The sequence below is a fragment of the Cyanistes caeruleus genome, chromosome 3, assembly GCF_971803275.1.
Source record: "Cyanistes caeruleus chromosome 3, bCyaCae1.hap1.1, whole genome shotgun sequence".
Lineage (NCBI taxonomy): Eukaryota > Metazoa > Chordata > Aves > Passeriformes > Paridae > Cyanistes > Cyanistes caeruleus.
Window position 1 is genome coordinate 30,859,396 of NC_141703.1, and position 21,667 is coordinate 30,881,062.

The following is a 21,667-nucleotide window of genomic DNA, read 5'->3' on the forward strand; positions in this document are numbered from 1 at the left end:
CATTTCTTGGCAAAACTGGAAAATTCTGGCCCAGTGAAATGGAGATATTCTAGATAACATATTTTCTAAACAATATTTTTGAGAACTTTTTTTTTCCCCCAGGTAATACAATTGCTGATAAAAATTAGACTGGAAGCAGCCAGCCACAATGTCTCTAAAATTTGACTTAAAGCTGGTCAAAACTCTAGTTAGTGCTCCCCTGTGGCAGGAAACACCCACATTGTGAAGACGAGTTTCATTGAAATACTGAGCGAAAGTCAAATATTTAGGTGTTTCTCATGAAGGTGCTAAGAGTTGTGCTGTAAATATTTCTCAAAGTAAAATGCAGCAACCACTGTGGCTAAAATAGCTGTTGCTCAGCTGGGGGACACAGACCTGAACTCTAGTTTTCCTAATCCTATGAGGATATCTTGAGCAGTATGTAACTAGGTACAGGTACAGGTACAGGTGAAAGGCTCGACATTCATTAAGTTTTTGATGTTATCACACAAAGTAGAGAAAAGTATTTGAAATTATAACATTTTTCACAGAACAACTGGGGCAATGCAGATGGAGAAAAGAAGATTCTACACAAGCCCTTGTATTACAGTGACAGACAACTTCATCTCTGGAACTAAATCCATGTGGGTCTGAGTCCATCTGACTGGTGTGGTTATAACCAAATTGGAGTTTTGCCTAGTATCAGTGGGGACTCCTAGCAGATCTGTTTATGTGGACACAGTTGTAGGACTGGGGCTATTTGCTATTTATATAACAGATTGCATATAACAGAATTAGAATAAGTCAATAGTAATTTTTATGTAAATTACATAAAGTAGCACAATTAATAATAGTGGTGTTTCTAAGTATTTCTGCCTTATTTCCCCTACATTCCTATAACTGCTTTCCTATACAAGGGTCTCCGCATACCCTGTTTTCCCCCATAATTGGCTTTCCTTTCTTCTCAGCCTCCCTATGGATACATTTCAGAGTATCCCCAGTGTACTGAAAGGAAGCTGTTGCCAGGTGGGGGTTCACTCTCTTCTCCCCAGAAACTACCGACAGGACAAGCTGTGTCAGGGTAGTCCAGGCTGGATATCAGGGGGAAGTACTTCATGGAAAGAGTTGTTAAATATTGCAATGGGCTGCCCAGGGAGGTGTTCAAGAAATAACTGGATGTGGCACATATGGTTTAGTTGACAAGGTGGTAACCGGCTAAAGGTTGGACTTGACAATCTTGGAAGTCTTTGCCAACATAAAGCATTCTGTGACTCTGCAAATAAAAATGCAGAATCACATGGGAGGAGCCAGTGGGTGTTATTCCTGTACCCAGAAGGCGAGAGGAACAAGCAGGCCCTTCTTGTGTGGAAGAAACCCCTTCTAGAGTGAGGGTGACAAGCCTGAACCTGACTCAGCTCCAACTCATCCACGAGGACCCAGCCTGATCAGGGATAGGGCTGGGCGGTGACGCCGCTCCCGGGTTCCCGGCCGGAAGGTGGACGCAGCGGGGGGCAAGCACCGCCACAACCCCACTCGGACCTTCCCCACCCGCTTCCTGTCCGCGGGGCGGTCCCCGGTCGCGGGAGCTCCGGGCTGTGCTGGGCACGGCGACTCCCCGTGCTGGCCTCCGCTCCCGTCCCGCTACCAAATCCCGGCCCGCCCGTGCTTGCGGCATGCCCGTCGGGCCGCCAGGGGGCGCCGCCGCCCAGCGCCCGCCGCGGCCCTCCCGCGCGCCTGGAAAGGCGCGCGAGCTCTCGCGCCGCGCCGCGCCCCGCCCCGCCGTCACGTGCCCCCCGCGCGAGCGCCCCCGCCGCCGCCAGGCGCTTGTCTCCCTGCGGGCGTGCCGCTAGGGGGCGCCGCGGCCCAGGGGCCCTGCCCGGGCCGGCGCGCGCCGTTTGTTGACCGCGCGGCGGCGGCGGGTTGGTGGCGCGAGACTCTCCCGTGACGCGCTCGCGGGAAGGGAAGGGGGTGGGGGGGTGGAGGAGGGGCCGTGCCGGGGACACCGAGCGAGGTGCGGGGAGAGGGAGAGAGAGAGCGGCCGGCGCTGGGGAGGAGGAGGAGAAGGAGGAGGAAGAAGAAGAAGAAGGCGGGCAGGAGGCGGTGGTTGCGTGCGTCCGTCCGTCCGTCCGTCTGTGCCGGAGGGGGAGCCGCGATGTGAAGCCCCCCACTACACACACACACAACACGCACACACACGCGCGCACACACGGCCCGGCAGGGCAGGAGGCAGCGGCGGCGCCCCCGGGAATGTGTGTGTGGGACGCGGCGGAAGGTGAGCGGTGGCGGAGCGGGCGCTTTCACCCCCACGGCGCAGCGGCCCCCATGGCGGGAGGGACGTGCGGGGGGTGGCTCGGGGACAGCGAGAAGGGAGGAAGGGAGGGGGAGCGGGAGGCAGACGCGGGGCCCGCAGCCGCTGCCCTGCCTCACAGCCCCTCCCTGGGCCCGCGGCCTGGGCCTTTCCCGTTCTCTTCCCGGCGCGGGAACGGGGGGAAGGGAAGGGAAAGGGGACCGGCGCGCGGCGTTATGTAACCGGCGTGTGGGGGCCTCGGCTGCCCGCGCGCGGGAGGGCGGAGGGGGACACGGGGACAGAGCCCCGTGCGCGCCCGCCAGGCGCCGCGGGTGCGCGCCAGGTGTGCGCGTGTCCGGGTCACCCGCCCCTCCCCGCACCTGTGCGTCTGTCTGTCTGTCTGTCTGTGCCTGTCACATGGGGCCTGCGCTGTAGACACAACACGGGTCCCCCAGGCAGAGCCGGGGCGAGCGAGGCTGTGCCACGGCTTTCTGCCAGCGCTGAAGGGTCACTGCAGGGAAATGGGCTGGAGGGGGAGGAGAGGGGAAGCCCGAGCCCTGGCGCCGCCGTGCCCTCTGGAACGCTCCCCGCGCTGTAGCAGCGTGTATCTTGTCTGCGGTTTCCCGTAGTGTTTGTCACAAGTTGTATTTGCTGAGCAATAGTGCTGGGTATAACCGGTGTGCTGAAGGGAAGAGGGACGACTTGTGCTTGATGGGTAAGCCCGTGCTTACAAACACTACAGGGACAGATGTGTTCACATCTTGACCCCTTCCCCGTCTGATTTTGATGCTTTTTGTTATACAGTTACCGTTGACTTGACCTGTGATACTGAGCTAAAAGCCCGTGATAGGAAATGTACTGTAATGGCATGTTAACCTTAAGAAGGAAGAGGAGCATAGTATCACCAACACATTAGGTTTTTTGGTAGAAACTCCGTGTGTTGTGTGCTGTAATATTCCATTATTTCTGATATTATAAAATTAACGTTGCAGTCTTCAGAATGACAGAGCTGTGAATACTCTGCTTGTGTTAATAATTGTCTTAATGAAAAAATGAGTTGATGTTTGTTATGCATCTTGATCTAAAATTCAGATCCTAACTCAGATTTGACACCATAATCCAAAGAAGCAAAACCAGGGACTGTAGTTTTATGATCTGAATTCTTTGTTCATGTAGATGCAATTGTTGCTCAAATAAAACTGGTTTGAATAGTTACCTAATAACCATTAGTTGCAAGAAGTTACAGCTAAAATTTGTTTCTGGAATAATCCTATCTTACTAAGGTTTATGACATTTAACACAAATGAAATCCAAGATCAGACAGAAATCCAAATCTGACAAATTCCTTGCAATCTTGCCTCAAGCATGTAGTTATTACCCATTCCTACCATATTGGTCTTTCATTCAGTCCATTTCTTCTGCTGGATAATGTACCAAATCCCTGTTAGTAAATAATCCCAAGCTGTCACACTGGAGGTCACTGGTAGGACAGTGTTAGTAGAGGCACAGTGCAGACACCTACCTTGTGACTCATTGATGTTTAACTACTTGAAGAAAGATTGTTTTAAAAGCAAAGTGCTATTAGGAAAAATTCATTACTATATTTCAAGGCTTATTGTAAATTGGTTGTACATTTTTTTCTGTGTACAGTAGAATACAGTTCTGAATTACTAAATAATGTACTGAAAAAATGTGGTTTTTTCAGTACATTATTCAGTAATGGGACCTTCAAACCTACAACCAGTCCATCTTTCTGAGTAGTGTGTACACTCTGGTACAGTCTGTTCTGGTGCAGTGATAGTGTGTTGTAAGAGAGTGCCAATTTTCATTAGTTGTTTTCTGATCCTTTGACCCACATGACTTGAAAATTTTTATGGAAAATTTTAAATCTTTCTACTATCCCTTTCATTTACTAGAGAGATTTATAAATTTTTTAAAAATCTTATTAATTAGTAAGAATTAAATTTGGTTTTGAGTAGGTAGAAAAAAATTAATATCATTACACAGACTTTTTTTTAATAATCCAGGACAAGCAAGAGAAAAATAACCTTCCTGACCCTGCCATGTGCTTTCCCCATTTCATTTGTTAGCTATTGTTTATTTCATAGAGAATGGGGTTTTTTTTAATTCAACATTTTTCTCTTTTAATTAAGGGGGTGTATTATTATCACTGAGATCTCTGTCAGCTCTTAGGAGGATTGCGTAGTGTATATATAAAAAGGGAGCTAAATATCCAAATGTTAAAACCCTTCTTGAAGAATACAATGCAGATTAATTTGGTGATTGTGCCATGTGTTTACCTAAGCATAGCAATATGAGGAAAATATTAGAAACAGGTAGAAATGAGAGTGGCCATGGAGTTACAAAAAAAAAGTTGGAAGTAAGAGAGCAAATCTTAAGTAGATGCAAAAAGTAATGAGGAATTCTTAGACATGTGTCATACAGTATGCTTGTGGGAGTGTCTTTGTCTAACAGATAGGTATTTGTAGTGCTCTGTCCTGAGAGCAGCTTTTTGCTCTGTTGTGGAAACCAGACAGCATTTTAACTGGACACACAAAATGTTTTCAGGGAAGAGGGCCTGCTGTGTCTGTGATCCCTCACTCTGTATTTCACATGGAATGTCTGGTGCTCATAAGATAGAAGTCAGAATTAGTAAAGGCTTCTTTCTCAGTGTTCAGCAGAAGAGAGGTGAGTGTGCAGAACAGCCCTGAATTCCGGGCTGTAATGATAACTTCCATTCCCATGGCTTTTATTTCAAAATCAACTTAAGGACTGCTGCTATTGTAACTAAGGAATCCATGACCATGAAATTCCCCTAGGAGATACTTTTAGTTTGGTATACCCATAGCAAGGATTGCATATTCCATATTCCTTGCTTTAAATGTGTAGGTAGACTGTGGTCCCTGAATTTCAGTGTTAGCTTTTGGGTAAAGCAACTCCTTTCCTATCTGAAAGTTTCAGGTTTCCCAGTTGGTATTCTACCTATTTGGTAGTGCTCAAGCTGGTGACTTGAAATTCAGTTACTTGCAGAAGTAAAGCTTAGTCATGCTGTGGTTAACTCTTCTGTTGGTTTTGCTTTCCATTCCCAGCTATCCATAAGTACTTTACTCAAGTCCCAGTGTAATGGAGTTCTTGGTTGTAACCTCCTTATTTGGTTTTCCTCAGTTAATGCACAAATCTTCAGTGTCTTGATTTATGAAAGTAAATAACCCTGGAAAAGAGAAAGGTGGTTCTCTTAGGAGAAGGCACTGCTTGCAGAGTCATTTTTGCAAATTTGCATTGCAAAATTTGGATTGGTTTGAATGCTAAAGCAAGAAAGCGATGCAGAAGATGCACGGAGTAGGGTGAAGAGCTGCTCTAAGGTTTTTCCATATGAACAGAGACTGGCAGTCTTCTGGCAGGGTGAGACATGTGGTGTATTTTGGCAGAATCCTGGGGACTGTTGATAGTATGTTTTGTCAGTTGTCAGTGAATACCCAAAGTAAAACAAAGTTCTGTCCACCATGTTCATGATTTCACTTCTTTGAGCTGACTTAGATCAGGTGTTTGTTCAGGACCTGATGAGTTAGCATCTTGAACAAACAAACAATGTGGTTGTACTCCACTTAGGTAATTTTGGAAACCTGGGAGCTGTTGCTTTGTAAAGGAAGTAATGGAATTGCTATTAATTCTTAGAAGCAGGAAAACCCTTGACCCCATGGCATGTAAGATAAATGATTAGTACAGTTTCCCAAGTAGTGTGAGTATATTTTACCATTCTATGAAATTGAATGCAACTCCCAGTTGAAGTAAAGAACTAAAATAATGATCTATATTGAAAGGATACTGTTCCTGATTTCTGAATCTGTTTGTTGTTTTCAGGAAGTATTAGAGCACTTGACTCTGATACTGCCTTTTTGATCACAATTCCTTGATTTTCATGCTGTAATTGCATTATTTGGTAAGTAGTTCCAAGAATCCTCTTAATAAACCAGTAGTAGGGGAGAGGTAAGGTTGTAATGACTTTTTACTATAATTTCTCTCTGATTTGAAGTTTTAAGTGTTCCCCCTTCCTGTAACTTCTATATTGATTTTTAGTCCAAGTTTTACAATTGTAGCATTTGCTTGGGATAGGCCATTTTTGCTCTGTAGCCATTTTGTATTGATCTGTCTCCACTAAGCAGCAGTGTAACATTGCTGGTTTTATGTCAGCATAGACATAGAACGAGAACAGGCCAAGAATACAATTCAGATTTGAGTTTAGATTAAGGGATCTTGAAAAATTGGAGCATTTTGGTTTTGTCCCAAGATCTTAGAACTGTATTTTTTCTAGAAAATACAGAAACACTGTGCTCTTCCTTTATGAAACTAGGAGGAAACTTGATAATATGTTGGGTCAGATCAGAAGTTTGTTTTGTTAATAATAAACAAACACACCAAAATACTTTTCTTTTGTGTTCTGAGCTTCTGTAGTTTGTTACCTTAAAAAAATAGAATATGTTTTTATTCCATTTATCTATTCAATGGATGTGGACTTTTAGCATCCTTGGTATCCAGTGTCAGATAATCTTCAGATAAAATAGGTTGTAGATGAAAAAATACTCCCATTTCTTTTGATCTCTCCACTTGCTAGTTTCATCTGATTCTTCCTAGTCTTGTTGGTCTGAGTTGATGAAATAAAGTAATATCCGTGGACTAAAGAAAGGTGTAAAAAGCTTGAGTAGAAACTTGAAACTTCAAGGCTAAGGATAGAAGCCTTATGTTGTGAAGATTTTACTTCAAAAAAGATTTTGCAGTTTTGAGTTTCAAAGGCAATGTCAGAAAAACATTTGGGAACTTGACTATGCAATGTCAGTTGAAATTAAGTAATGTCATTTAAAAGCTGCTATGAACAGAAAATCTACCTATTTCAGTCCTGAATTTGTAGTTATCAATGCTTTTGCTGGTAAAGTTATTGAGTTCTTAGGGTTTTGCTGTCCATATGTGAGTAAAGAGTCCTTCTTTGTATCTGACATAATCCACAGTTTGCAGAGTGGATGCCTTCTCTCTCATTTTCCCTGAAAAGCCTGGCAGGATCAACACTTTCTCAGTGATAATATTGGGTTGACCATAAAGTACAACTGCCTTGGCCATGTCTCCTAAAAAAACCCCAAAGTCATCATAGAATCATCATGGAATAGTCAGGGTTGCAAAGAACCTTGAAGTTCACCTTTGAGTTCCAGCTTCCCTGTCATGGGCAGGGACACCTTCCACTAGGCCAGGTTGCTTAAAGCTCCATCCAGCATGGTCTTGAAGACTTCCAGGGATGGGGAATCCACAGCTTCTGTGGGAAACTTCTTCTAGTGTCTGACAACCCTCACAGGAGGGAATTTCTTCATAACGTCTGATCTAAACCTACTCTCAGATTGAAGCTGTTCCCTCTTGTTCTGTCCCTATGTGCTCTTGTAAATAGTCTCTTTCCCTTTCTCTTGTATTCTCCCTTTACATACTGGAAGGCCACAATGAGGTCACCCTGAAGCCTTCTCTTCTCCAGGCTGAATAATCCAAATTCTCTCAGCCTCTCATCATAGCAGAGGTGCTCCATCCCTCTGATCACCTTGGTGCCTCTCATCTGGACTTGTTCCAACAGGCCTGTGTCCTTCCTGTGCTGGTGACCCCAGCGGTGATGCAGCAGTCCTGGTGGAGTCTCACCAGAGCCGAGTAGAGGGACAGAATCCCCTCCCTTACCCTGCTGGCCACACTGCTTTTGATGCAGCCCAGGGTATGATTGTCTTTCTGGGTTGTGAGTGTGCATTGCTGGGTCATGTCCAGCCTCTCACCCACCAACATCCCCAAGTCCTGCAGGGCTGGTCTCGATCTGCTCCTTCCACAGCCTGTATTGATTCTGGGGGTTGTGCCCACTCAGGTACAGTACCTTGTGCTTGGCCTTGTTAAAGCATCCTTGGATGCAGGAAAGGCTGTGGATGTTGTCTATTTGGACTTCAGCAAGGCATTTGACACTGTCTCCCACAGCATCCTGGAAAAGCTGCAGCCCATAGCTCAGACAGGAGCACTGTGCTGGATTAAGATCTGGCTGGATGGCCAGGTCCAGGGAGTGGTGGTGAGTGGTGCTGCATCCAGCTGGGGGCAAGTCACCAGTCATGTCCCTCAGGGGTCTGTGATGGGGCCAGTTCTGTTCAGTATCTTTGTTGATGGTGTGGGTGAGAGTATTGAGTCCTTCATTAGTAAATTTGCAGATGACACTAAGCTGGGAGCCTGTGTTGATCTGTTGGAAGGGAGGAGGGCTCTGCAGAGAGACCTGGAACAGCTGGATGGATGGGCAGAGTCCAATGGGATGAAGTTTAACAAGTCCAAATGCTGGGTCCTGTATTTTGGCCACAATAACCCCGTGAAGTGCTACAGGCTGGGGATGGTGTGGCTGGACAGTGCCCAGGCAGAAACACACCTGGGGGTGCTGGTGACAGCTGGCTGGACATGAGCCAGCCCTGTGCCCTGGTGGCCAAGAAGGCCAATGGCTCCTGGCCTGGATCAGGAATGGTGAGGCCAGCATGAGCAGGGAGGTCATTCTTCCCCTGTACTCAGCACTGGTGAGGTCACACCTGGAGTGCTGTGTCCAGTTCTGGGCCCCTCAGTTTGGGAAGGACATTGAGACACTGGAGCGTGTCCAGAGGAGGGTAGTGAGGCTGGTGGGGGGCTTGGAACACAAGCCCTGTTAGGAATGGCTGAGGGAGCTGGGGTTGTTTAGCCTGGAGAAAAGGAGACTCAGGGGTGACCTTATCGCTCTGTACAACACCATGAGAGGTGGTTGTAGTCAGGTGGGGTTGGTCTCTTTCACCAGGCAGCAGCTGACAGGACCAGAGGACACAGTCTCAAGCTGCATCAAGGGAAATATAGGTTGGATATTAGGAAAAAGTTTTTCATGGAAAGAGTGATGAAGTACTGGAATGATCTGCCCAGGGAGGTGGTGGAGTCACCATCTCTGTTTAAAAAAAGACTGGACATGGCACTTGTGATTATGGACATGGTGCCATGATTGTTGAGGTGTTAGGGCATGGGTTGGACTCAGTGATCTTGAAGGTCTCTTCCAACCTAGTCATTCTGTGAATTCTGTGAAACCACACGTACCCTTTCATTACACTGGTTACAGCACTGGCCCAGTGCGGGGGTTTGTTTCTGTGCCATTCACTACTGCCAAAGTGGTCAGTCTGACTAGTGAGCACTCACATTGGTCAGCAACAAAGTTCAGTTTATTGTGTGTGCACATACATACAGACATCCATGCACATGTGTATAGTCAAATACCTAAATTCACTGAAAAGATGTAGGCTCTTCTGAACGATTTTACCCATCTCCTGGGCTGAAGCATGGGGAAGCTGAAAGTAGTGTGTGTATTTAAGGTTTTCACAAGCACAACTCCTCTGAATTTGATGCTAACAAATTCAGACCATCCACAGATCCCTGACTTTGATCACCTCATAAAAATTTTGCAGTTATTTTTGAATAATTATACCTCCACTTACCCACTTTTTCTACCTTGTTAAATTTTTCTTTAGCTTTATACGGATGTTTCAGTTGTGCCTGGAAAGTCTTGCAAAGTCCTAAATCATTTAGCAGCAGTAACTCTTCTCATTATTTGGGAGTGGGGATCATGAGTTTACTTAAACTACCTACTGACTTCTTGACCTATGCCTTAGCATAGGCTGCTTGGGGAAGACAGGAGTTGTGGGACTTGATTGTCATACTGAGTGCACAAACCAAAAACCTTCTAAACAAGTTAGGTTGATTTATTAGGTAGAAAACTAACATTCCAGTCTTCATTTTCAAAGAAAAAAGAGACATAATTCTCACTTCTCAAATACTATAGATAGCTAATCAGAGGGGATTGAAGGAAGACTGTGCATCTCATAAACTCACCTTGTTTATTGTTTTGGATACTCAAGTCCAAGAGAGCATTTCCTTTGAGTGATTTACAATGCCTTCACTATGTTGCTGTTTAGAATCTTGATTTCACAAACTATGCTTCTTATTCTGATTTTACTTAGTGATTTTTATTCTGGATTCTCTGCACTTAGAAGCTGGCATAAAGATTATGAATGTGCCAAGTCCTCTTGGGGTTGAAGCCCCAGAAGAATTTTAAGCACAGAAAAGAAATGGTGAAGCTAGTTGATGAAGTTTGCTGAAAGTTGTCATTGCAGTGTGGCACTAAGAACCCTTGTGTGAAAGAAGTGATGATTGAACTAAAAAGTGAATTGAGCTACGTGGTTACATATAGCAATGAACAGTTGTGAAGAAAAGGTACTTATCACTGAAGAACTCTGAATGAGCTGGGGAGGTCATGACTTCACCAAAAAACACAGAAATGTTGAAACTGAAGGCCAGTTTTCTGTAAGTGGAAGAAAAAACCAAGTTAAACCACTACTTGTGACAAGCTCTAAATGGATTGCACTGAGTGTTATTCCTAGAGGGGAAGTGACAGTTGGTTTCAAGTTAAATCTGTCTTCCTATTTTTTGAAGAATTAACCATCTCAAATGCCATGTATAAAATCAAAAATTATATATCGAAACCAGATTGTTCAAAGCTGGTGTGGATTGTACAGTGATCCTGGTTTCTGGACCTCATGCTCATGCATCCTCAAATCATGACAATTAAAAGAATTTTCTGTTCCAGACTCTCAAATTAGTTGTAAAAACATAAAAAAAACTTTTGTCTTGTACAGCTCTGGTATAAACAGTTATCTGCTGTACAACTGCTTTTTGTGTTATTGTGACTTTTAGCCAGCAAAAGAAATCTGTATTTCTTTGTTGTTACTTGTGTGTAAATGATTGTAAACTAAACTGATCTGAAATAAGGGCCATTTTGAGTAGCAGAAATAGTCACTTTGGAAACTGGATTACTTTAGTAAAGAGTTCTCTTTCTGGGGAACTGATTGAACTAGAAGTTCTCAGAGTATCATTTCTTTGCTGTCAAGCTCAAATGAAAGCATGCACAGAAAATAGTTTTAGAATCGTTATCTGCTTATGAGGAGTTGATTCTGAAGGACCTGAGGGGTTTTCCATATTTTATGTGAGTTGTATGGTATTTTGCCTTTCTAGCAAATGACATGGATGCTCATATTTTACACATATGGTATTTCTAAATTTCTCATGGTTTTTTCCTAACATTTAAATTGCCCAAAGTTTTTAAGTTTGTTCTTTCCTAATTTACACTCTTATCTTTATTCACAAGACATGAAGGTGGTGTTGGGTGTTTTTGGGGATAGCTATTGTTTCAAGCATCCTTCATCTAGTTTAATTTCTCTTGATTTAAAATATCATCAAAGATTGAACTGCAAAACAGAACTTGATGGTTTACCCTGTAACATCAGGTGCCTGTAGTCAGGAGTGCTTATCCTATGGGGACGGGTGGCAAAAGATGTGGAGCTGTTTGTAACTTTTTTTTAAAGCCCTTAACCTATGGAAAAGGTAAGGTAGCCTATCCCTCTGGTTTATTGTGGGGGAAAAAACATAAGCAGCACTATTTAGGGAAGAGTAGCCAGGTCATTGGAACTCTGTATCTGCATTTACACTGCCATTAGTTCTAGTCATGACCCGAAAGTTGGTTTCTAGAAATTTCTAAGATAATTTTTAAATCCCATCCATTCCTCTTTTTTTGCCTGTCTGCTTTGGCATTATCTGATGCTTTTGTAAGTCACTTTGTTTTGCTAAACTTGTGGAAAGCTAAACCATAAAATTATGTCAGTTTTCTGTTGATTTAGTGAGCTGATTTATACATAGCACCGGTGTGAACATAGGGGTCATGTGAGCTTGGAAGTGTTGTTGTACTTGGAAGTACGAGAGGTTGGGAAAAGGGAATAAAGCCTGTTAGGCCAGCAGAGGCTGAAGAGCAGAACCATCGCTTTTGGTAGCAATCAGCCAACAAGTTAACTCAAACATCTTATGAAACTTCACCCTGAGACTTTATTTACCACCTAGAATAAAATTCAGTTGCTTTGCAATATACTAATTAGTAATTTTAATATGGAATAGTAGTGCTAACCCTGAATTGTCTGAAACCACAGGCGTTTATCCTGTGATACAGTATCTTTAAAAAATCTTTTGCCTTTTTTTGTGTAAATTCTTTCTTCTGGATTCTGGACTTTGCAATATGTGGTAGAAAACAGTTTGCTACCCAGTAGCAGCAGTTCTTTTCCAGAAGACTCAGCCAAGAATAGGACTCTCTTTGCACTTAGAAATGTATAAACACGTAAGATAGTTCTTTGCTCAGAGAGCTTGAAGACTAGTGCCAGGCAGAGTGGTGAGTTTGATGTGGGAGCTGGAATGTAGAGGCATGAAACTCAAACAAGCCACAAAATACCCACTTGTTGGAAAAAGCTTCTAAGCCCTGCTGAGCTGGGATGGATTCAGTTTCAATCTACAGTTCAAGGAGAAGATTCTGATACTCATTAGCAGTGGCCCAAGGCACCCATATTTCCGCTGGAGTTACGCCCTCTATATAGGCTTGTGGCATATCAATATGTTAAATAAATCAAGTTCTTTTGCATTAGAGGACAATGACAGCATGTCTACTCCGGTCAGAAATGCAGACTAACAGTTACAGTATGTTATATTCAGTTACGTAAAATTGGATTATCTGGATAGAACATTACTTGTGTGATGTATTTAGACGCAACTTTGGCAGGGTTATTTGTTGAGTCACAGTGCAGCCTCATTTTGTCTTTGGAAATAGTTCATATGCTTTCTTGTAGGGAAGAGCCATAATGTTTATATTCTGCCAGATTCCAGTTGGCTACTTGAAGAGGTAGCAAAAATACCTCTGCACTGTATATATGCTTGGCAAAGAGGCTGCTGAAACATACGACAGAAGCAGGACTAGGACTGCACTGGAATTAAAAAGCTCATGACGACACATGTTCACTTCTTACAGAGTCATTGAGATCTGTATTCTGTGCTCCCAACCATTTTTCCCCATAATACCTGTGGTTTTGTTCTGGGTTGGTCCCTTATCTATGTTATTTGTGTTATTGTGGCATTTCTTCATCCAACTGCCCAGGATGAAGAAATGCCACTGTCTTACAATCACACCACCCCGAATTTAAAATATTATAAAGAAGTAACTTTCTTTAATGTGTGCTACAGATGAGACTAAAACAGATACTAGCATCAACATTCAGATCTATGTTCCTTGCTCTGTAATTCTTGTATGCACACAGACATGTTTATAGAATTTATAGAATGTAGACTTAACATTTCATTCCATTACCTGATCTGTGGGCTTTGATTAACAGTCTTTAGTAACAAGATTAAGCAGTTGTGGATTGGGAAGTATAATGCTAGGCCTGTGAAGCAGGGTGCAAAGGGATGTTACATATCTTTGGCTGTGTTGACTATTTCTGAGCCACTAGTGATGTACAAAGCATCAAAACTCTGTCTTTTAGCTTCAATATCATCCAATAGAAATTTGAATTTTAGCTAACCCTGTTTTGCAGAATGATAAGATTTTGCCTTTTATATGTGATCTAGAAGGAGATAGCTAAATTATGCTAATTTTGACCACTGGAGTTTCTAACTTTACTTTTTTGCTTGAAGAGTTATTTCTCTTGCACTGAAAAACAGGAATGCATTCCTAGGAGTACTGTTTATAGCTTTACGGGCTTTTGTGGAGTTTCAGAGTTAGTTGAGGTTCTTTTTTTTAATTGCAGAAGATTTCATTATGTTCTCAGGTTCAGAATATGAACATTTGAATTTTATTTAAAAAGCTTTTGTCTGGGCAGAGGGTCACTTTAGACCTTGTCCTTCAGGGTCTAGAAATAACCAATAATCTGGTGGTTTGCTAAGTCTCTGAATTTGTGCAAACAGAGAAAACTGTTCTGAAACAAGTTAGGTACCTTAAGAAAGAACTACAAGAAAGATTAGCTCTTTTCTTAAATTGGCTTGTTTGTGATGGCTATTTGAAGTCCCCTGACTTGATTTCTACCCATCCACACTTCATCTACTTCCCACCTTCACGGGTTCTTTACTAAGTGTTTCCCTTACTCATCCCTTCATCATGATTCCTATAGAGGGAGCATCATCCAATCCTTATATTTCTTATTTCATGAATCAGTGAGCATGTTTTAAATCTTGCTTCACTTTTCCTCTGGTTTAAAATACCTTGTGCAATACATTTCTCATGCTCATTTGTTCCTTAGGTTTCAGCAAGGCAGCTGTAAGAGGTTACCTTAATTTTCAAGGAAAAATTTACACTGTAAGGACAAGTCTTTAGCAGGGAGACTCTATAGTCCAGAAACTTTGGTTCATCACTCAGTTTCTGGAACTATAACGGGAGAAACTAGTCTCCCAGGTTTTCATATCAGCATTAAGAGAATAATCCATGACCCTGATGACTTGAGCCAGAGGCATCTAGTAATCACTGAGGTGTCATGTTCCTAACCTGTGTGTTTAGAATTTAAGTGGTCTGGCTTAAGTGGACTGAGTCAAAAACTGCATCTGCTAAGGAAATGGTAAATCACTATCAGATGTTTTGAGTGGGCATTACAGCCTAGTTTCTCTAGTTTTGCAGATTCTAGGAAGACAACTTCTGAGTAGTTGATACATGATATATATAGCACCTTGAGCTAAGTAGTTTTATTTGATTTCTAATTTTCATCTAGTCATGTAACCATGCCTAGTTTAACATAACATAACCAAGATTCTGAATTTAACTGGCTTTACTTTCAGACTGGGGATCTTTCCTCTTCACCTTCCAGTATCCTGAATAAAAATGAAATGCGTTTCAAGGTCTCAGAATAGGTCACTCTTATGAAAGCAATTCTTCAGATTATCAGCCATTGGGTATTTTAGTTTAAGCAGGAGGTTGTTGTATAGGGGTCAGAGTTAAGACGTATCAAATCCTGTCTTCTCAGTGATTAGAGTTGTGGTGATATAGAGTTTGTCTTTTGTACAGTCTTCTCTTTTTTGCAGAGCAAGAGTTTATATTTGTATGAGGTTTTCTATTTGATAGTCTTATAATCATAGAACAGCCCAGATGGGAAGTGACCTCAAAAGAGTATCTAGTCCAACCTTTCATGGGTAGGGAAGTCTGGTTGAGGTTATCTCGCACCCTGTCCAATTGCAACATGAAAATCTCCAGAGATGAGGACTCCGCCAGATCTCTGCGTTCCAGTCATTGATTGTTCTCCCTCTAAAAAATATTTTTCTTACATCAAGATGAAACTTCCTGGTGCAGCCTGTATCTGTTGCCTCTTGTGCTCTCCATGTGGTTTCTTATGAAGAGAGAGCCTCTCGCACTTTTGTAGTCACCTCTTAAGACTTTGTCATCCTTTATTAAGAGGCAGAAAGAGTAATCATTAGTTAAAATTCTGGTGTCTTTTACAAGTTCATACACTGGTATCTGTATTATCTAAAAAAACAAGATGACATTTTTTTCATTAATGGTTTTCCTTTTTTCCTGAACTTACACTTTTCTGTTTTTCCAAGAATGTCTGAGATAGAAGGGATAGATGTAAATTATAATTCATTTCAGCTGATGAAAAAATACAAATTTTCCATATGAAAGAAATCATCAAGCCGTTTTCACTATGTACTGTCCTCTGCAAAAGGAAAAAAGTCAATTTTGTATCTTATGTGGTCATCTAGCTCATCTCCTCTCTTTTTCCTCAGTGCTCCTTAAGAGTTCTGTGGTATCTATTACATGCAATACAAACCACTAAAAATTAACTTCAGAAGGCCTGATGTCTTGGAAATAGGACTCTGGGTAAGAAATTTAGAGGGAAAACACAGCAATATGAGATGGGGTTGCTTTGTCTTGTATGTTGGTATAGAGCTCATCTCCTTGACGTGTGATTGATCTTCATAATTGCGCATACGACAACGTGCATGTCAGCTGTGTATCAAGTTATAAGCAACTGCTAGCATAGAACCAAGTACATTATGATCTTTCTGTGTTTGTGGAGATCCTGAAATATAAACCAGATGCTTACTTTTTCAAAATACCTGCTACCTGTTTTGACTATGATTCTGTGGTTCCCTAATTTGGCATATTTGCAGTAGTCCATGAAAATGACAGTACTTATGAAAACTTCTGTTGCAGCTGTGTCTTATTTTGCAGTCTAACCTGCAACCTGCCTGCAGTCCAAGGTGGTTTAACGGGATATCAGAGTATGCCTGCTTGGTCCTCTAGGACAAAAGGGAATTAAGAGACAATAGCTAGAACACACTTTCAGCTAGGTTCATAAGTGGAATGTTAATACAATAGATGAGGCAGCCTCCAAAACAGTGCAGTAGAAGGCCTGGGTAGGAAAATTATCAGAATGTGTTGTCATCTCCATCCATAACAGCATGTGCTTTTTGGTAAGCTGGAGACTCCGTGAGGCTTCTGTGCTCTTGTTACTGGACAATGCTGTGGATAGTCTAGAGACGACTCAAAAGCAGGCAAGGATGGAAAAAAAAAACCGCTTGACTTCCTTCTGTGTATTTACTGCAGTTTTGCATGGTTTTTAGGGAGGATAAAGGAATATAAATTAAATATTTAATGAAATAGAGGACTTAAGACAGTCACCTCTTTTTAGTTTCAGAGTCTTGTCCTCATCCTCTAAGAGCTGACTGACCTAAAAGACTATTTTGTCTTTTTATTTAGAGAACTATTTTGATTGGAAAGTGAGAGATGTAAAAGCAGGCAGTGACCTCATGATCTTACTACATCATTAATCAATATTCTAAAATCAGGGTTACCACAGCCATAGTAAATATGAATCACTTGGGTGCAGTGAACAGTTGGCCACAGTCCAAGCATAGCTTTTTCTATCCAGGAGTTTGTTCTAGCCAACTAATAGCTCATCTGGGGACATGGCTGAGTGCAGTTCATGGTCCAGGGATAAGTGTCTTGCATAAAGGAAAACTGCAATTTGGCTGGTTGGGTTTGTTTATATTTTTATTTATTTATTAAGCAATGCAAACAAAAAGCCCCAAAGAATCATGTCACAAACCTAACTATAGGTCATACTAGGTCACTTAAATAGCTGGCTTTTCTTTGACCATAAGATCACCTTTGGTCTTTTGCTTTGATGCAATGTATTGCATTACAGCAACAAGTGCTTGGATGTTTCATAATCAGCTGTAAAGCCATCGGTGAAATTAATCCAGTCTTTAATACCAGGAGGTGGTTGCCTGCATCACACCATGTGTATGGTATCAAATAGGAAATAAAAGATTGTTCATGATCAGGACAACGTTTTGCCTGGATGTTAGCAGCTGTATTTAAGAACCTTTTATTATTCCTTTTTTTTATAGGAGAGATGTATGATGAACAGAATGAATTGAATAAATTGTAATGGACAGTGAACTTCGTAAGGAGTTTTTTATGTTCAGGGTGAATAAAGCAAAACATGCATGTGTGGGTTTTGATATGTAGCAGGAACCACAGTCTGCATTACTACAAAACTGAGGAATCAGGTTCTTATGATTTTGCATTTCTAGATTGGCTGTGAAACTCAAATACTTAAGTGAAGTTGATTGAAAAAAATTAATCTTTGTGATAATCTGTAAATGGCCTGTTGTACATGCTGTCATTGAAATACCACTGATGATAGTGCTGAACATTTAATTGATCAAGCATTGTTGTTCTTCTGCAGAAGCTTCAGTATGAGGCGGGGTGGATGGCGGAAACGAGCTGCCGATGGCGATGGTTGGGGAATATGGGTATGTTCAAAACCTAGTGGCTTTTTTTTAAAGAGGTAAATGGCTCTGTGGTTAAAAAGAGGTTACAGTTTTGTTACACATGCGAAAAGGATGCTATATACTAAACCCTTTTGCTTTACTTGAAAACACATAATTAAGTTTGAAAGTTTTTAATTACCAGGTTTTACAGTCTGTGTTGACAATAATCACTAAATTTCATTATTAATAAGTGCAGACCCTCGAATTGCTTTAAATCACCATTTAAAAAATAAACGAAGTAATTTGAAAACTGTTCATGGTTGTCTCCACCACATTCTGTATTTGGACAAACAATAACTGAGGTACCTAATTTACATAAATGTTTAGAATATTACTGTCTTGTGTATATTTAAGAACTGAAAATACATGGAACCAGATTGTTTTGCTAGGCAATGAGCCACCAAATTAGCACCCAAATTTGCATCCCATTTTTTCTTCTTCTTTTTATTCTAAAAGAATTTTTATGTACATAGAGTATTTTCCTATAAGGAAAAGATTAGGGAGTATGAAATAAATCCTGCCATGTTGGTAACAAGATGCAGTTATCTTGTAGATACAAGTTTATGGAAGAGCATTTGCTATTTTTCATTTGAAAAAAGAATGTCTTTCGTGTGTCAGCCAAATTCAGTTTGAAGGAATGTTGCTTACCTTTCCAGTCTTAGAATTGACTGGTTTCTGTTTGTAAACATTAGGAAATAAGACTGGCATCATGAATTATGTTTTGTTTTAATTTAAAAACTAGGGTGGGTACATGTCAGCAAAAGTTAAGAAATTGGAGGATCAGTTCCGGTCAGAATCAGCCATACAACAACAGAGGGATGGAAATTCATCAAGTATCTTTAGCGGAGTCGCCATCTATGTCAATGGCTTAACAGGTGAACCTTTATTTTTTTTAAGGATCTGTATTGTTTTGTTCTCACATTTAACATCCTGAGTAGAGGTAACTGTAAAACACATGAATTTGCAGCTAAGTAAATACATGACAATTACTGTATATGTTTTGTATATTCTGTTGTTCTTCATGATTAAGTTTTTCAATTAAAAAAATCAGATTTATATTTTGAATATAAATATTGCTTTACTGTATTGTTTACATAACTTGTAGAAATAGGAGTCGATCTTTCCATGTTTCTGTGGTCCTATTTTTTGAAAGGAAGTCTTTTAACTTCCTTCATCCTCCTACACTTACTAAATTTTTAATTTTTCAAATTAGTAATGGTTAGATTGTATGCCTTAAATTTACATTTGGGAGAATATATCAAAGTTTTCTTGCTCAGAGTAGCATAATGTGTAAGACAGAACCTACTGGTAGTGGAAGGAGGAACAAGAGAAGAGGTAAGACATTTATGTATTGTAGGGACCATCTGTGATGGACTGATAGTGCATGTTAGCTGGAGTAAGGTTTTTAATCTACCATACTTATGTTCATCCTTCTCCTTACTTCTGTAAAGCAGTTTAATAACCTTTTGGAAACTCCCCAGAAGCCTTTTTCAGGGATCTCTGCCAGGAATGTTGTGATTATTATGTAACTGATGCATAGAGCTTCAGTGAGATAGATTAGTGCTGGTTTAAGCACAGGGCTCAAATAGATTGAAAAAGGTTAAGGTGGATATGCTAAACTATTAATACATCTGGACTGCTTGTTTAATGCAGGCAGGATTTTCTTTAGTGAAAATCCAGCATTTGTGTATTCTTCAAGCAGCTAGTCCCTAAAAAGAGCTCTAGAAGATGGTTGTCGAAAAGGCTGGAGTAGGAAAGGTAACACTTGGAGAAAGTGTGCACTGTTTTTAGTTAAAAGTTACAGGAATAGTGAAATGTTAGACATATTGTGAGAGCTGGCAGAAAGGAATTGTAACTATATCCTTTTAAAAAATTTTCCTTGTTGTTGTATTGTTCAATTTATTTATTTATTTTTTAATATCTTGAGGTAGATTCACTATTCAGACACTGTGTTGACCTAAATCTTCTGATGCCTGTGTGACACCACTGTAAACATTTTCCAAAGCTAACACTTTTTTCTTATTTTTTCCCACCTCTGCTTGCAAAATAAGTAATCTTTTTAAAACGATTGAGGAGATCAGAAGGGTTGTTAGTTTTTAAGGTATTCTTTGTTCCCTATAACAACTCAAGAATAACCTGGTAAGGAAGGAGTGAGTTAACTGCTTCAGTACATCACAAATTACATAGTAGGAGTTCTGTGCTGTTGCTAAACCCTTTTGAGATTAATTATTTTCTGTTGCTTCTGGGTATAAACTATCCTCCTGAACTCTGGTGAAAAGAAATCTAATTTTGTATTATATTGATGTAAAGCATTTTTTATATACTTTAACATTACATCTGCTTGAGTATTTTTTCCTGCCTTCTGCCATACATATTGTGGGAAGCTTCTCTATAGCAAGTAGAATGTTTGCGTTTTGAATTAGTGTTTTCAAAAACACAGTTTTCTGCATTTCCTGCAAAATGTTCTTCTGTTTTCTTCTTTGAAGAGCTTTTAAGTTTTTTCCCCAGAGTAAAACTACAGTTTGCACTCTTTCTGACCATGGTATATTTATCAATTACAGCTATTTTTCTCACTGTATTTGATGACACTAAACAGGAATATTTCTGGTTTTAATTTTTGTAGATCCCTCAGCAGATGAATTAAGACGGCTGATGATGTTACATGGAGGCCAATACCATGTATACTATTCCAGATCAAAAACAACTCACATTATTGCCACCAATCTTCCAAATGCCAAAATAAAAGAATTGAAAGGAGAAAAAGTAGTTCGGCCAGAGTGGATTGTGGAAAGGTAAGTTTAGGTCTACTGCATTTGGAGATGTCCCCTTTTGGGGAAAAAAAAAACCCAGAAAAATCTGGGGAGAAAAAAAAATAAAGATTGCATTTTGAGATTGTGTTTTAGCTTAAAATAAATAATTTGTAGAACAGCTGAGTAGAAAAACTACTATACTATATATATATGCTATATAGAGAGATACCAGTGTAATCATTGAAGATTTGCTTTTTAGGGATTGTTCCTTAAGAAGCTTCAGCAAGAACATTCAGAAAGTCTCAAGCATATTACTTGACTGAAACTGAACATTATCCTGTTTTTTCCATTTAGTATCTAACCAGTTGACCAGATTCGATCTCAGTTAAAGAACTACTATGTGATTGTTTTAAATCTCTTGTCTTGTGTATTGCATAAATTTCATATAATCTATATATAAAGAAGGATGCCAATTGAAAAGTGTTCTTATAAAATTGGAACCAATCCATCCAAACATTTATTGTTTTCTGATTTTGTAAGTAAATAATAAAAACTAAAGAAAAAAAGGCCACATTTTATTTACATAGAATTTATATTCTTGGGTTTCTCCGTGCACTGGAATATATAGCAGTCACTGAAGTTGTTGTTGATAAAGACAGTAGCCAAGCTCAGAGAAGTTAATGTGGTTTGCATCTCACTTCTTTCATCTGAGGAACCCACAGAAAATAGAACAGACAGGAATATGTTCTAGAAATTATTCTGCCAGTGTTATGCCATTCTTAAGTAACCTCTTTCCTAGATCACCAGCAACAGGCAAGGAACTGTTCTACAATGCATGTGTGAAATCTTATTTGCAGTTTGCTGATTTTTCAGTCCTTTGTATTATGGTCAATTTTTAAACTTTAGTTAGACATTTTAAGTTACTCAGTTTGAAAGAGACTTCAGGTAGTTGGGGTTT

The 21,667-nt window shown here is 40.7% G+C and overlaps 1 protein-coding gene across 4 annotated transcripts in view; it reads left to right on the plus strand.

Annotated features, from left to right (window-relative positions):
* The first annotated feature begins 1,797 nt into the window (after positions 1-1,797).
* REV1 (REV1 DNA directed polymerase) overlaps positions 1,798-21,667 on the plus strand; it is a 57,849-nt gene continuing 37,979 nt past the window's right edge. The window contains exons 1-4 of one of the 4 annotated variants that reach the window (XM_086880464.1): positions 1,798-2,251; positions 17,875-17,941; positions 18,702-18,834; positions 20,583-20,751. In XM_086880464.1, coding sequence (XP_086736590.1) covers positions 17,885-17,941; positions 18,702-18,834; positions 20,583-20,751 — 359 coding nt within the window. In that variant the 5' untranslated portion in view covers positions 1,798-2,251; positions 17,875-17,884. Of the gene's footprint in view, positions 2,252-2,536; positions 2,982-17,874; positions 17,942-18,701; positions 18,835-20,582; positions 20,752-21,667 lie in introns of those variants that run through there. The other 3 variants (XM_086880466.1, XM_086880463.1, XM_086880465.1) reach the window with 3 other exon arrangements.